General features: G+C 41.7%; 1 protein-coding gene across 1 annotated transcript in view; it reads right to left on the reverse strand.

The window, feature by feature from the left end:
• ANKAR (ankyrin and armadillo repeat containing) overlaps positions 1–15,548 on the reverse strand; it is a 723,226-nt gene that overhangs the window by 99,442 nt on the left and 608,236 nt on the right. The window contains exon 23 of the mRNA XM_069225913.1: positions 4,663–4,772. Coding sequence (XP_069082014.1) covers positions 4,663–4,772 — 110 coding nt within the window. The remainder of the gene's footprint in view (positions 1–4,662; positions 4,773–15,548) is intronic.

Here is a 15,548-nt window from a genome sequence, read left to right on the forward strand (position 1 = left end):
AGGGAATTCCTATTTGCGATTTCCAAAGCACATGTATCAAGCATTTCCTAAATGCAAATTGGGCATTTAGGAAACGCAATTACCACCAAATCCAAGTTGGTGGTAAACATGTGCAATTTTTAAAAATGCATTATAAATGGTGCACTTCATATGTCCACAAATATTTTTTTGGGGTGCATCAAAGGGGGCCTTAGGCCCCAAGCACCCTGTTGTTTGCATTATCTAATTTGCGAATTCCTAACAGGAATTCGCAACTTAGGTAATGCAAAACCATTCGCACCTATGGCCTACAGGCTCATAGGGATGAATGGAGTCCCATTCCCTAATTGCGATTCGTTAATAGCGATTGCGACTTTTAAGAAATCACTATTACCTAATCACAATTTTCATACATCCCATTTTGCATTTCTTAAACAGCGATTTCTTAAAAATTGCTATTTAGGAAATGCAAACCAGGATGATGATACATATGGCCCTATGTTCCGACAAGTATGTCTGCAGTAATAATCTTATCTTCATCATTTTTCCCTACAAGACCAATCTGGTTTTATTCTGGGTAGGGCCACATCGAATAACTTGTGGACCTTATTTGCAGCAGCGGCTGCCGCAGATATCAAGGGAAGGGGCAGAGGAGATGATGGAGGGGTGGGGTAGGGTGGGAATAAAGTAAAAAAAAAAACTTTCAGTTTGCCGCCGCCACCATTCTCTCCTGCTGCCTTGCTCGTCTTCCTTTCCTGTTCTAGTTTCCCACCAGGCTCCCTAGCAATCCTGGCACTGCTTACATGCTAAACATAACATGTAAGCAGCATCAGGATTGGTCTGAGCGGCAGTGACTACCGTTCAGACAACACTGGGGCCAGTGCAGTTTCTCCAGCCGGCCTGTGCACAGAGCCGGGCTGGAGAAACCTAAGTGCGCATGTTGTGTGTTTAGATGGCCGTCTTTTTTTACGCAAAAGTGATGCAAACATACAAAATGTAATTGAATTTTGTAAGTTTGCGCTGCTTTTGCATCAAACAATGACACAAATGCAGCGTGGAAAAAAATATAAATCAGGCCCCTAGTGCACAAAATTCTTCATCCCACCTCCCGTGGCCCTGCTGGCTGAACCAGCAGAAAAATAAAACAACATTCAAATATTGTTTTATTTTTCTGCTGCTGGCTCTCAGCCAGTGGGGCGACGCACCTCCTCCATTGCGGAGAAGCCGCTTCTGCGTATTTGCAATGCTACATCGGCTTAAACCAGAGACTCAGGCAATTTCGATGTTCTTGGGTACAGAGAAAGTCTTTGATTCATTAAGTAGCAATTGCTATTTGCAGTGCTAACCGGATGGACCTCGGGCATTACTTTATCAGCTTGACATAACTGCTGTACACAGGGGCAAAAGTCAAGATCAAAGGCTGCCTCACACCCAAATTTCTTGTTGCTGCTGCTGTTCAACCTGGCTGTGGAGCCCCTTGTTATGTGAGGTTTCCTATACAGCATTATCTCTTGTTCCTTTATGCTGAAGACATTCTCTTTTTTGTCAGGGTCCTAATGTCCAAGGCAGTCCTGATAGTACCTGACATTATCCACTTTGGCAATTATGCGGCCTGTGCAGTAACTAAGATAAATCTGAAATATTTCCCCATACAAATGCTGCAAAACCATTCTCTTTGGGCTTCCCTCTGGGTGGACAGGCAACTTAGGGGCATATTTACAAAAAAGTGGTGCATCATCATGATGCACCACTTTTCTTGCGCTGCCCTACCGGCACCTAACGACACCATGGTTGCGCAGGGTTTACAATACGGCGCACCACGGTGGTCGTTAGGACAACAGCTTCAAAATTTTTGATGTTATTGTGGCGCTTTGCTACACTAGGGGCAAAAGCTTTGACACTAGTGCAGCCAAGCACAGGGAGGCCCACTGAACATAATGGGTGCGTCATTTTAACAACTGCTGTGAGCAGGCATTAACAATGACGCAAAAAATGAAGCAGTGAAATCTTGTAAATTTCACTGTGCCATTTTTTCGGACCTCCCAGCACTGGAACACCCCCTTGCATATATTATGCCTGGTGCAGGCATAATGTGGCACAAGTGGTTACAAAGTGGTGCAATGCAGGCATTGTGCCACTTTGTAAATATGGCGTGTCAGAAATGCCTATCTAACACCACATTAGCGTCAAAACAATTACACTAATGTGTTGCATGGGGCCTTCATCCGCTACCTCTGCATATATATTGTCTATCCTTCTGGATAATTATAGATGGCCTGTGTTGAGTGCACTTGAGGAACAGCACTCAATAGCTCTTTCTCTCTCCTTTGCAGCCGTGTAGCGTTGGTCAACATAGTGGTCCTCTCTATGCTACTGTATCTCTTAGCAAATATTCCCATTCTGCCGGGCAGGACTCTCTTTGCCCAATTCTGGACAGAAATGACCTTGACTTGTGTGGCGTGGCAGGGTCCCATGTGAGACTTAGGGAGAGACTCAGTAGGGCTTATGGGTGGCTTTGCTGTTCTCAACCTTGAACAGTATTATCTTGTAGGCTCATTATGCTGTTTACTCCGAGCTGCACAGCCCCTCATCTCCCAATTGAGAGGTATCAGCTAGAGCTGGGCCGTCTTGGGACTGCACTAGCTACCTCGCTTCATCAAGTCAGGACCATGCGCTGTACGAACTTAGCAATGTGGTCGCTGGCAGCGAGAGCTGGATAACATCTGCTTTACTTCCCGGCTATGCCTCTGTTCAATAACCCATCCTTATCACCAACCTTAGATGGAGCGGTAAGCACTACTCTGCAGCATCCTGGCTTCACCACATTGGCACAACTCTTTCGGGATGGCCTCTTTCTTTTGCCAGAAAAGTTTCGGGCTTAGGGCGGTTTTATGGTGCTCGGCTTATTTGCTTTCTTCCAATTGCACTACACAGTCGGTATACGATGGCCTGATTTCCCCAATGAAGGGAGGGAGTTCCCTCCCCTTACACACATGTTCCTTTCAACCACCACTAGAATATGGGGTTCCTCTGGTTGTAAAGTATGAAGGAGGAGCTACTTGCCCGGTCTGTGAATGATCCCAGGGTTTTCATGGGGGTCTGATCTGGGGAGGTTCGTGGGGGTGTGGGGGTCATCCCTGAGGGGGTGTGGGCATTGCTGTAAACAGATCAAGCAAGTATCCATTCATAGAAGACACCTATTCATTCATTTTAATTTCATTCATTGGTTCTACTGTACTCCACAGCATCGGCATCAAATCGATCCAGCTAGCTCCTCAATGTGCCCCTGTTGCTCTATAGATCCCTCAGACTTTCTGCATCCAATCTAGGCTTGCCCCTTTACAGTCCTCCATGTCCAGCATTACTGATACGATTAGGGATATTCCCGATTCCCGTGTTCACTGCTATCCATATCTTTTTTTTTTTTTTTTGTGGTTTTATATAGCGCAAACTCCCCCTAAAGGTATTGGAGTGGTTTTACCTGAGCACCAGTTACATTACACAAGGACACATGCGTAGGTTATGTAGCTAACGTTCATTGCCTTGAGCCTAAGATTAGCTATAAGGCTGAGTTCTGAATAGAGAAATCTTGTTTTCCAGAAATCGGTCACTACCTTTGTTTCAATAGCTCAAGCACTCTGAACTCCTTGAGAGTGGGCGCTCCAGACTTGAATTATATCCACCCACCAGTAATTCTTGACAAACTGTCGTAATAAGAATGAGAGAGGACTTATAAGAGCGCATTGTATATGTATACAAACTTGTACAGAGAACTGAATGTGAAATTATTCTTTGGAGTGCCAGAAACTCCAGCATGAAATCTTGATTTGTACCTGCACTCATGCAGTACAATATTGTGAATAAGTATTTAATCTTTGTATGCTGAGAACTGTTGATGAACAATTTGTCTTGTTATTTCCAGTGCACTGCCATCCACACCAACACAAAAGGTCCATGGAGTGCAGAACCTCTTACACAGTGTTGCAAGGCTGCAGAGCAGGACCAGAGTTGTAAGTCTATCTTTTCTTACTTTGTCCCAACCCCCTTCACCTCGAGGGCACTGTATGATTTAAGGGTTTAGGGTTCCTTTATCGTTGGCTGCCCTCCGGGGTATAAGAAGTCCAGCATCGCCTCCACGGTCAGAACCAGGTGAGTGTGTGACAATTATGAAGTGTGTAAATCAGAATGGGGCGTAATATAGTAAATCAAAACTTTTCCTTCATTCTCAACTGCATAATCCAGATATTACATTGATTCTGCACAATTCTGCCAGGTCGTTCTTGATGATACCTGTATGGGAAAAATGCTATGCCTATGCAAAGTTTTTAAATAACCAATTATCTCCATTTCAGATGCAAACACTTTTTTGCTTCCGAATTAGGACTGCCACTAGGAATGTGGATCTTGGTGTGATGACTATCTAAGGCTATAAAATATGGCTTATGAAAAGCATGTACAACAATTTTTAAAACTAGCTTCTATAAATGTGGATAGAAGGTACCCTAAGAGAACCTTAAGAAAAATATTTACGTTGCCTTTTCCAAACAGCCATAGATGCTAAAATAAATTTTGGCCAAAACATATCTTTTCCATTAGCTCTGTGGAAAAAAACATTGTGAATTCTGCAAATCTGAAATTGTTGTTTCAAAATTGTATAATCCCATTTATTTAATCTTTTTGTACCTCTTCATCTTTTGAGTACAAACGGCGGGTGAGGCACTCTATGGTCCCAAGTGTAGTAAATGCATCAGGTATTCCAGCTCTAGTATGAGACAGACTGGAAATCAGCTCCCCTGCAAAAACACAATTATCTGTAAAACTTCAGATTGTAGGGTCTTCCAAAAGCAACGATGGCAAAGTAAATTGTACTAATATATAATCAACATGAGTATGCATTGGCAAAAAGCAATATCAACAAACTAAAATTTGCAAATGTGCAAAATCAACAAAGGAAAAACCTACATTATTTTTTAAATTCGAGGGATCCAACATAGTAAATAGAACCCTATATTTTTGTGTGTAAACCACTAAATATAATGAGCGTGTATGTGGAATATTAGTCAGAAATAACATATGATGCACTCATTCAAAATATTGTTAGTACAAAACTACTCTACTTTTCATATGCATTATTATGAAGAGAACGTTCCAGAAAAACATTTCTATCTACCATAATTAATTTAAAAGCAAATCAAAATAGTGTCGAATAAAATCTCCAAATGGAAGCCCTTATCAGCTTCACAAAAGGCCTGCTCTGAACACAATGGATGCAGCATGGAGTTCTCATGATTTTTTATCTACTTGAACATAACCATAGTTTTTTCCTGAATAATTATCTTTCAGCTGAAGGTGTCACATTTTCAATTGTTTCCCTTATACTTCAGTTTTGTACCATCTGAAATATTAACCCTTGATAGATGGGAGAAAAAACAGTCAATTGGGAAAGGCCTTGCAGCATTATTGAGCATTTCAATGCTTGTGCTTATCAATCAACAGCCAATCAATTAATACATTTTATAAAATGTCACAATAACGAAACATTGCTTGCTTGTAAGCCTGCTTCTTTAATTGTAGAAATCTTCATTGAAATCATAACAACTGAATAGTCCTGCATATATGCAGGCTCATAGAGCAATTCTGTAACAAACATATATTTATCTGAGTATTTAAATGCTGATAAAAACTGCAGCCTGTCAAATGCTAAATGAACTAAATTTCATTGATTACAGTTCAAAAATATGTCCAAAAAATCTTAACCTGTAATTAAAAACAACCCTGCAGCATAAACTCCAATCCTAAAAAGGAGAACATGAAAAATTTGTGGGAGAAGCAGCAGTAATGGAAAGATCAAATTTGGCACTGCTCCTCTAAGGAACCACATCTTCCATATCAAATCATACCTTGTATTAGCAGTTGCTTCAGTTGTTTATGAAAGGGACTAAAGGATACTTAATTTATAATTTGTACCTTTCACTATTCATTGCATAGGAGGAGTCTAGCTCGTTTATAGATTAAATGAATCTACAGTGCAGAACTATGATCAGAAGTACATAATGCATAACAGATTGTCATTAATAATCAACGTCACTCTTATAGAATTTAAAGTCCTCCCTCTCAGAATAGTGCAAAAATCGAGAGGATGGAAAAAATATTATGTAACAATGTATGAAAATCTGAAGTAAATATATTTCTTAACTATCAGTTCTGAAGTTCAAATCCTAGCAGCAGTGTTTAGTGATAGTATTACTGGAGCTTCATATAGTTGCCTTGCAAATATCAGAGACTGGAATATATCTTAGTAAAGGTGCAGTGATGAGTTTATCATGCCCGGCAATTACTTATTTGTTAACTGATAACATGACATTTTGAGAGTTACACTACACTTGGGCGCAGAAATCCCAGTTCTAAAGGGAGCATAATTCATCACTGCTTTCAGAGATATTATGATATATTTGTTTTATGTAAATATAATCTGAAGACTCTTCTGTTAATGAGAGTATGTGATGACTTCCTTTGCTGAAGAGGTAGCATTGTTGTAGGTTATTGGTAAAGAAATAGTTAGATTCACATGAAATTCCAATACTACTTTAATATTCAAAGAGGTATAAATCCTCATCACTAACCTGTTCGAATGGAATACTGTGTAAAGATAATGGGGAACATAAAACTTGGATTCTGCTAAGTCTATGAGCTGGAGTTATTGTTATTGAAAGGGCAGGACAGATGCTGCCTTGGAGAGGTTTTAATGGTGAAGACTTTATTGTCAGTGCCCCCCTTTTAGAGGGCAATAGAGCAAGCAGGAGCCACTGGACCCAACTGTGGGGGTTTAGGCCTTGTAGTCCTGATGTCACGGGGCTTAACCTACGATAGGTCCTTAGCAACTGGGCCAACTAAGCCTTCAACACTTGACTCTCAGCGTGGGTCGACCAGTCCAAAGCTTCTCAGAGGGGTGGGGGAGCAGATGCAAGGGGTGAACTCAGTCTAACAACTCAAAATACATTCAGTAACAACAATAAATGATTGTCCAATCAAATACTTTCTTTTATGAAAAACAGAGTATTTATATACAAACACAAAATAAAATATGGCATGCACAAACAATAAACAGTCCTCCTGAGGTCAGTACATTAACACTAGTGTTAGATAGGCAGGTCTTTGAGCCCCACTTCCCCCTATTCGTAGTTGTTATTCCCCATTCACAATAGGTGACATTCAGGTTAAGCCCCAGTAGAGGTCTGAGTCTTAGGAGTCAAACTTTGACTCTTCTAAAGTCAAAAGTGTTCCAGAGCCCCCGGCGCTACGAGGCAGAACAAGTTGCCCTGTGATAAGTCTTACCCGCTTCCTCCAGATTGCTGTACCAGTGTCTCCAGGAGCATTCCAAGCTTGGATGTCACAGAGGTCTGCAGCAGTTACTGCTGGAGAGCAGCTTTCTCGGCTTTGCAGAGGCAGCAGGGCGTCATTCACGTTACTCCCTCTGAAGAAGTGATAAGTTCCTGTGATCTCTCTCATATGTAGGGGGACAATTATTTAGGTTCCAGTGCTTAAGTCGGGGCTCGAGCACTTGCAGAGCACCCTGGCAGCATTCCCTCTCTGCATCAGTGAAACAAGATGATGCACCTTACTCTTCAAAGTATTCCGCCCCTCTTGTATACGGGATCGCTGACTTATTCTGCACATTAAACTCTGCAGTGTCATCCAGGTAGGCTACACAGAACTCCTCCAGCCCTGTGAAAACATGGTCCATCGGGCGATAAAAAGTGGCAGGAGCATTCTTCAACCCAAAAGGAATCACCCAAACAGATATAGCCCATATGACATAGAAAATGCAGTCTTCTCCTTGGCATCTGGTCTTAAGGCCATCTTTCACTACCCACTGGTCAGATCTAAGGTGCTCAAGTACTTTTCAGCATCTAACCGATCCAAAAGCTCATCCGCTCCGGGGACTGGATCAGCATCGGTTTTGGAACTTCTGCCTGAATGCATCCCTGAACCCGATCCGACGTTCGGTACATCTTGCCTTTCAATGGCAGACTGTTTCCTGAATCTTTGTCATGCACACAGACAGGTGTCAGCCCTTGAACAAGTGGGAAGAGGTGAGAAAACACTCCAAACACCTCTCCATACTTTCTCTGCTGCTCAGGCGTTAACTCTGGGGCTAACTGATCCCCTTCCATAGTGCTATCCCTCATGTCATAATGCAACAAGTCAGGAAGATGCTCACTGTCTTCCTCAGTTTTCTCTGCTATAGCAATGATATTTACTGTGTAGTCTCTCGGAGGTAAGGTTTCAGCCTGTCCACATGGAATACCCTCTTGGGTTCCTGTGTAGCACCTATGTCCACCAAGTCGGTAATCTCAAAAAACGTACATGGCCCACACCATTTATTCCCCAAAGCCCTGAGACAAATAGGCTTTAGCACCAAACCTCCTGACCCTTCTGATACGCAGTCAATGTAGCTTTCTGGTTGTACCTCTCGACCATCAGCCTGAAGGTTTTCATTTGCCTGACTCGTGTCTTATGCCATCATCTTCCAGAGGTCAGTCACATAATCCACCACATCCTTCTGTGGAGACTCTGAAGCTCCTTCCCACCCTTCTCTGACTAAGGTGGGTAGACCCTGCACTGGGTGTCCATTGTAAAGGCCAAAGGGACTGAACCCTACCCCCTTCTGCGGAATCTCTCAGCATGGAAACAAGAGACATGGCAGAAGAAGGTCGCTCTTCCCATCATGCTCCTCAGTGTTCTGTTAAATCACTCCACCAAACCATTAGTTTGTGGGTGGTATGCCATAGAGAAGTGCTATGTGCTACTTGCTAGCTCCCACATCACTCTTATGTTAAAAAAGATGATTTCCCATGAGAGCCCTGGCTACCACTTGTGCAGTCATGCTCTTTGTAGGTACAGCTTCAGGCTATCTTGTGGCATAGTCCCCCACAATCAAGATACACTAAATGCCTGACTGTGAGGAGGGGGCCAAATAGACCAACTATCTTGATTCCCATTTACTCAAATGGACACCTAGAACTGTTGGAGGCACCAATAGTGTATTTGTGTTCCCTTCTGACTTACCACTCATCTGGCAAGCGGAATAGTTTTTACAGAACCTCTCTGTGTCTCAGGAGATTTTCTGATGTGCTGGATGTTTGTCTGAAGGTGAATACATTTTTGATTAACGGCTAAACTCTTCACTCTGAAATAGTTTTCACAAGTATCCATCATCACTAATGTTGCTCCTATGTATTTAAGATTTGCACTGAGTTTGGGATGCTGTTGTGGAGCAAAAATAAGTAAAGACAGTGCTGTTTAGAACTTTTCAGAGGTATTTGAGATGTAGTATTGTTTTGAACAGCCATTAGTACAAGTAACACTTTAAAAAGGTGCCTAGAGCTGATTACAGGCCAAAAGGTAGTACATTGTTCTGAAAGTAAGATTTCCCATCAAAAATCTCAGAAAATAGAGTTCCTTCATGCTGGGAATATGAAAGTATACATCTTGTAGGCCAATGGTACAAATCCAGTCATTTTGTGGAGTTACATGAATATCTGATGGAGATCTAGAATGAAAAATTTCTCTTTCCTGGACCATTGCCTTAAATTCCCATATAGACCTACATTTTTCTTAGGGACTTTCTGTATGATGAATAAGTACCTTGAATAAATCCCTCTGTTTTTCTGGATGGGGGTTTCTGGTTTTATGGCCTGTTCCACTAGAAGGATGCTTGCCTTTTTCTGTGGAAGATCCAACTTAAATTTGGGAATTTTCTTTGGTGGAATCCTTTGTTGTAGCATTTTGAAACACAAGGCATAATCATCCTGCACAATATTCACAGACCAGTTATCTTCGCACATGCTTTGGCATATTTCAAGGTATTTTGTGATACCTCTCCCTACAGAAATGTTGAAAAGAAGTTGGGAAGTGATTGCCTGGGACTCCTCTTTGGATGCTGCTGCATGGTAAGTTCGTATGCCCCTATGAGTTTGATTTACTGGTACAGCTTCAAACTTCTGTTTTTGTTGATGATAATGCCTTTTTTTAACCTTCTACAGGATTTGAAGACTGTTCTTCTCTTTGAGGCGCACTGAGATAGGAATTTCAGTCTTCATTTTCCTCCAGTACATTTCCTCATCTGTTTGAGGATCAAAGATGCAGAACTAGTGAATGTAATATCCCTAAACATCTGCTGGGTACCTAGATAGAGGCTACTTAAACACATTCATGAAGATTTTCTAAGGGCCAAACCATGGCAATATTCAGAAATAGTAGTCAGATCTGCTGAGTGAATGAAAGAAACAAGTTATTTACCTGTAACTCCAGTTTTCCAACATTGGTATCTTTTATATACTCAAATGCTTGAATCATTTCCCATCGTCAGGGTGGGAATCCCTGGAACATTAAAATAGGAGTATAACGTGTGAAAATATACAACATACAGTATATAATGTAAAAAGGTCATAGGCCTGAAACAACATAGTATGTTTAGTAACACATCCACCTCATTAGAAAGAACCCAAACTTCAGCCAGTGAGATGGAAACTTAAACACTACAACTCCCCCTAGAGGCCACCATAGCTCAAACTTCAAAGCACAGGTGTGAGAGTAGATTACAATGAGACTCTGACCAGGAAGGAGGGAGGGTTGCATGTGAATATATAAAAGATATCAATGTTGGAGTACTGGTGTTACAGGTAAGAAACTAATTTCTTCTCCAACGTTAGATCTTTTATATATTCACATTCTTGAATCAGAATAGCAAGCAGTACACATTATAGAGTAGAACAAAGTGGGAAGCAGCATCACCTTTCATGAAACAGGTTTCTCACTACTGCCTGTCCCACTGTTGCATCAGATTCTGCACCCACATCTAGGCTTTAATGCTTCAAGGATGTAGTCCTGGCTTCCCCAGGTGGCTGCAAAGCAGATGTCTATCAAGGGCACCCGAGCATGGAGTGCTGCAGTTGAAGACATGCCCCTGGTGGAATGTGCCCTTACTCTTCCCTGAAGAGGATGATTGGCTTTGGCATGATAAAAAGCAATACAGGTGGAGATCCAACGAGCTATCCCCTGTTTGGACAGGGCTTGACCGTTTCGTGGTTGAGCAGAAGATACAAATAGGTGGTCTGGTGTATGTATGCCCTTTGTACTGTTGATATAGAATTTGAGACATCTACACAATTAACAATCTGCTGGTAAGGATGGATTGGGAAAGAAGGATCTAAGAATTACAGGCTAATTCAAATGAAAGCCAGTAGGCACCTTAAGAATGAATTTTGAGTTGGCTCTGAGTATCACTTTGTATTTAGTGAACGGGAGCAAGGGTTCTCTGATGATGAATGCCTGAATCTCTTCCACTCTCTTAGGGGATGTCATAAGCTAGAGCAGTGCTGTCTTCCATGAGACAAATTTTAAGTCCGCTCTATGCATCGGCTCAAAAGGAGGTAACATCAGCTGACTGAGGACTGTATTAAGCTCCCATGAAACATAAGGATGTTGAAGAGGTGGAAAGGCTCCTAAGAGGCCTTTCATAAACTGTTTAGTGATCCTTTGGGAAAATAGAGTAGATATCAAACTGTCAGTCCTAAATCTAGAAATTGCAGCTAGAGGAACCCTACCTAAAGAATATTTAGGACCACGTTTGGCCAAACTTAACAGATATGGCCGGATCTGAGAAGGTTTTATTTGAAGTAGATGCTGACTATTATTCTTGCACCACACACGGAAATCTTCCACTTAACATTTTAAGTCTTATTGGTCGCTGGAGCACAAGCCTGTGCCAGAATCTGTTTACACTCTTGTGGGAGATCCATATGGCCAAATTCTAGGTGGTCAGGTACCATGCTGTCAAATTCAGCGACTCTGGATCGTGACGAAGAATCTCTCCTTGATTTCTGAGAAATATCTTGGGATGCATCTTCAAAGGAATGGCTAGGCATGCTACAACTGTAGCAGCTCGCTGTACGAGTCCTGGCAAAGCTACTCCAGAGACATGAGACTCAGGGTACAATGGTCTATCTTTGCCTTGTTCAACATACTGGGGATCAGGGGAAAAGGAGGAAAGGCTTAGGCAAATATCTTGGGACAACTGATCAAAAAAGTGTTCCCCATTGTCCCTGAATGCCACAACCTGCCTACGAAGCACAGGCCCTTTTTGTTGTTTGTAGTGGCAAACAGATCAATTGCGGGGTCACCCCACTGATTGAAACTGTAATCCACCTGTTTCTATTCTAAATCCCACTCATGCCTCTTTTTGCAATAATCCATCATTTGCCAGCAGAGCGCATCCGCCTGATCGTTCTGGATAGCCTGGCAGACATTCCAAAGCAATGTCAATCCTGTGAGAAATGGCCCAGTTCCACAGAAGCCAAGCTTCTTCTGAAAGGATCTTGGACTATATCCCTCCCTGCTTGTCTATGTAGAACATGGATGTTGTGTTGCCTGTTCTGATTAGAACCGGCTGACCTCCCTGGGGAGGAATGCTTGTAAGCCTAGTCTTATGGCACGGAGTTCCAACGCACTGATGTGAAGCTTTTCCCCTGCATCTGATCAAAGGCTCTTGCAGGTGGGCTCTCCAGCTATCCATGGACACATTTGTGGCGAGTAATAACCTTTCTGTTATTGGTAGAAAAGAAGCACCTACATTTAGGTTTTCTGGAAATCTCACCCAGATCAGATTTTGTTTTAAGCGCCTTGTGATGTGGACCATATTTGCCCAGGAGCCTTCTACCTGCTTTCATTGCAAATCCACCTCTTGCTGAACGGGTCTCAAACGAAGCCTGCAAAATGGAATGAGACCTATACATGATGCCATTGTACCTATCAGGGACTTGTATTGTGTCACTTTGATTGATTGCTTTCCAGCAATAATCTTTGACATTGTCTGTAACTTTCTCAATCGTTCTGCCGATGGAAAGGCACTGAGTTTCGAGTATTGTTTCCAGATATTGGATCTTTGTTTGGGGTACCAAGGATGATTATTCTCTGTTTAAAGCGGACCTAATTTCTGGAAGAGACTGATGCAAGCATTTGTGGAAGAATTTGCTTTTCCTCTTGATGGCGCTTTGACTAACCAGCCATCCAGGTACTGGAACACCTGATGACCTTCTCTCCCACAAAAAAGTGGCAACTGGAGTGTTAAATTTGTTGAATTTCGCTGCTTTGATTTGAGCCCAAAAGGGAGTGCCTTGAACTGGTAATGATTACCCACTACTGAGAATCGTAGGTACCTCCTGTGTTTTCGATGAATGGGTAGATCGAAGTAAGCATCCCCAATGCCGAGAGAGGTAAAAAAATCCCTTCCTGCCTCATCAGGAGGACTTCTTGCAAAGTAAGCATTCAAAACTCTTTTTCATTAGGAAGAACTTGGAATAGAAACCTTGATTCTTTTGGGATTTCGGGACAATTTCTATATCTTCTTTGGAAAGAAGCATGAGAATGTCCATTTGCATCTCCTTCAAATGAAGATGATGCTCCTTTCTTGGTGGAGAAACTGAGGTTTCTGAATGAACTCAAACATATGACCTAACTGGACAATTAGTAACACCCACTTGTCTGATGTTATTTTCTTCCATGCAAGAGCACAAGTGGAAATTCTTCAAACACCCCTGACTCCCCTCTCCACCCCCTCCCTCTGAACTTCTGAGGACCAGACAGAAAAGGGGGAACAAGCTGGTAGTCAGAGTCTCCTCTGATTATCTTTGGTTCCTACTTGTGAGGAACCTCTCTTTCTTCCTGTAGACTGATTTTGATTAAAGTAGTATCTGTTGTCAAATCCAGATTGCCTTTGAGGATGATAAAGGTGTCCTTGTCCTCCATACTGGTTGAACCCTGCTCTGAGATTTTGTGATCTTCATGAGCCATGAAAATTAGATGTCCCAAATACCTTTGCTATATCAGTTTTGGTTTTAAGGCCTTGCAAAGCTTCATCAACATGTTTATCAAAAAGTGTTATCCCATCAAAATGCATGTCTAATATTTTAGATTAGAAGTCAATACAGAAAGCTGTGGATTTTAACCAGCCTTGCCTCCATAGCACAGTCTTTCCTGCAACTGGCAAAAACATGCATTTAAAGCATCTATTGTCGCAGAAATAATGAGAGGCTAGCTCTCCTTACTTTAGGATATCTCTCACTGTTTCTCTCTTATCATCAGGATTAAGATCCAGTAATGGAGCTATGTTATGCCATATCTGGCAATCATAACAACCTAGAATTGCCAGGGCATTGGGTGTCTTAGTTGATGTTGCTGCCATACAGGAAATTCTCGAACCCATATTGTCAGTATGTTTGCTGTCCTTGTCTGGAGGACTAGATGACCGCATTATTGAGATCTTGGTTCTTTGAGCTGCTGAAGCAATGACTGAATCTGGTCTAATATGGCCAGTGAGGCAAGCTGGAGCTGAATCTGGGGTTTTGTATTTATTTTTCATACAAGGTATCACTGATGAAATGGTAGCAGGTGTCTTCAATAATTTCAGACCTTCTATCCAGACATAATCAAGAATAGGTATGGACTTAACATATTTCTGATGCTGCTCTTTAAAGTGATAGAGAAAACATGGTTGATCTACAGAGGTCATTGCAAGGTTGATATTCTTGAAGCTATTTCAATCAATTAATGAAATTAAGAGATATCAACTATAGCTTTTTTTGGGATTGGCCCATCGTTTCTATTTGGGGCAATAAAATCTCGGCAATTATCATCCCTTCCATCACCTTTTTTTTCCTTCTATATCAGAATAGGTAAAACCATTAGAGTAAACATCATCCATGTCTTTTCCATGGAGTGATCCCCTTGGTGGAGGAGGAGGTAGCGGTGATGGCTGCTAAGGAAGCAAAAGTAACAAAGGAGCAGGTTGAGGCTCTAAGGAAATGCCTCTTTTTGCAACTGTCCAAAGTGTCCACTCTGCTCCCCTAGACCTCTGTCCTGCCGGATTGGTTGCCCAACCCAGGCCAGAGTACTCAAACTGTTTCAAACTTTTCAAAAGTGTCCAAAGTTTTTGTTTACCAATGCTTGTTTGCGGTTGATTCAAAAGTAATAATATCTTCTAAAATCTGTATCTCCGGAACCCTCTGGTGGATTGTTTTCATGAAGGTTTCTAAAAATACATAAAAAATCAAATCGATTTTAATAAATTGGTGTCTTCTTACTTTCATGCATTATTGCTTTCTTATTTTGTTGTTTGGTGCTGTTAAATACGTACACATTGATCCTTTGCTAAGCCTTAATGCTCACAACACTGGGTTGAATTTAATTAAGCTTAAGTAACCGTATCTGACTGGAACCAAGACATATTTGTGAGTGTACTGGGTGATAAGGCGCCACAGACATATCATATAGTACATTCAGATCCTCACATTGGTGGCAGTGGTGGAATCCAGAACTTGTGTTTAGCTTCACCATACAATTAACAAGTCAGTGACCACTGAAAAAAATTATCCAAGTCGACACTGAGAAAAGTTTCTGGGACTACCAAGTTCTGTAACAAGCCACTTACTTCTCAAAGAGAAACAAGTTTCAAAGTTTGAAAAAAGCTTTTGCCGAGAGTCTTCAAAGATGGAGAACCAGGAAGTCGA

This window comes from Pleurodeles waltl, chromosome 3_1 (genome assembly GCF_031143425.1).
Source record: "Pleurodeles waltl isolate 20211129_DDA chromosome 3_1, aPleWal1.hap1.20221129, whole genome shotgun sequence".
NCBI lineage: Eukaryota > Metazoa > Chordata > Amphibia > Caudata > Salamandridae > Pleurodeles > Pleurodeles waltl.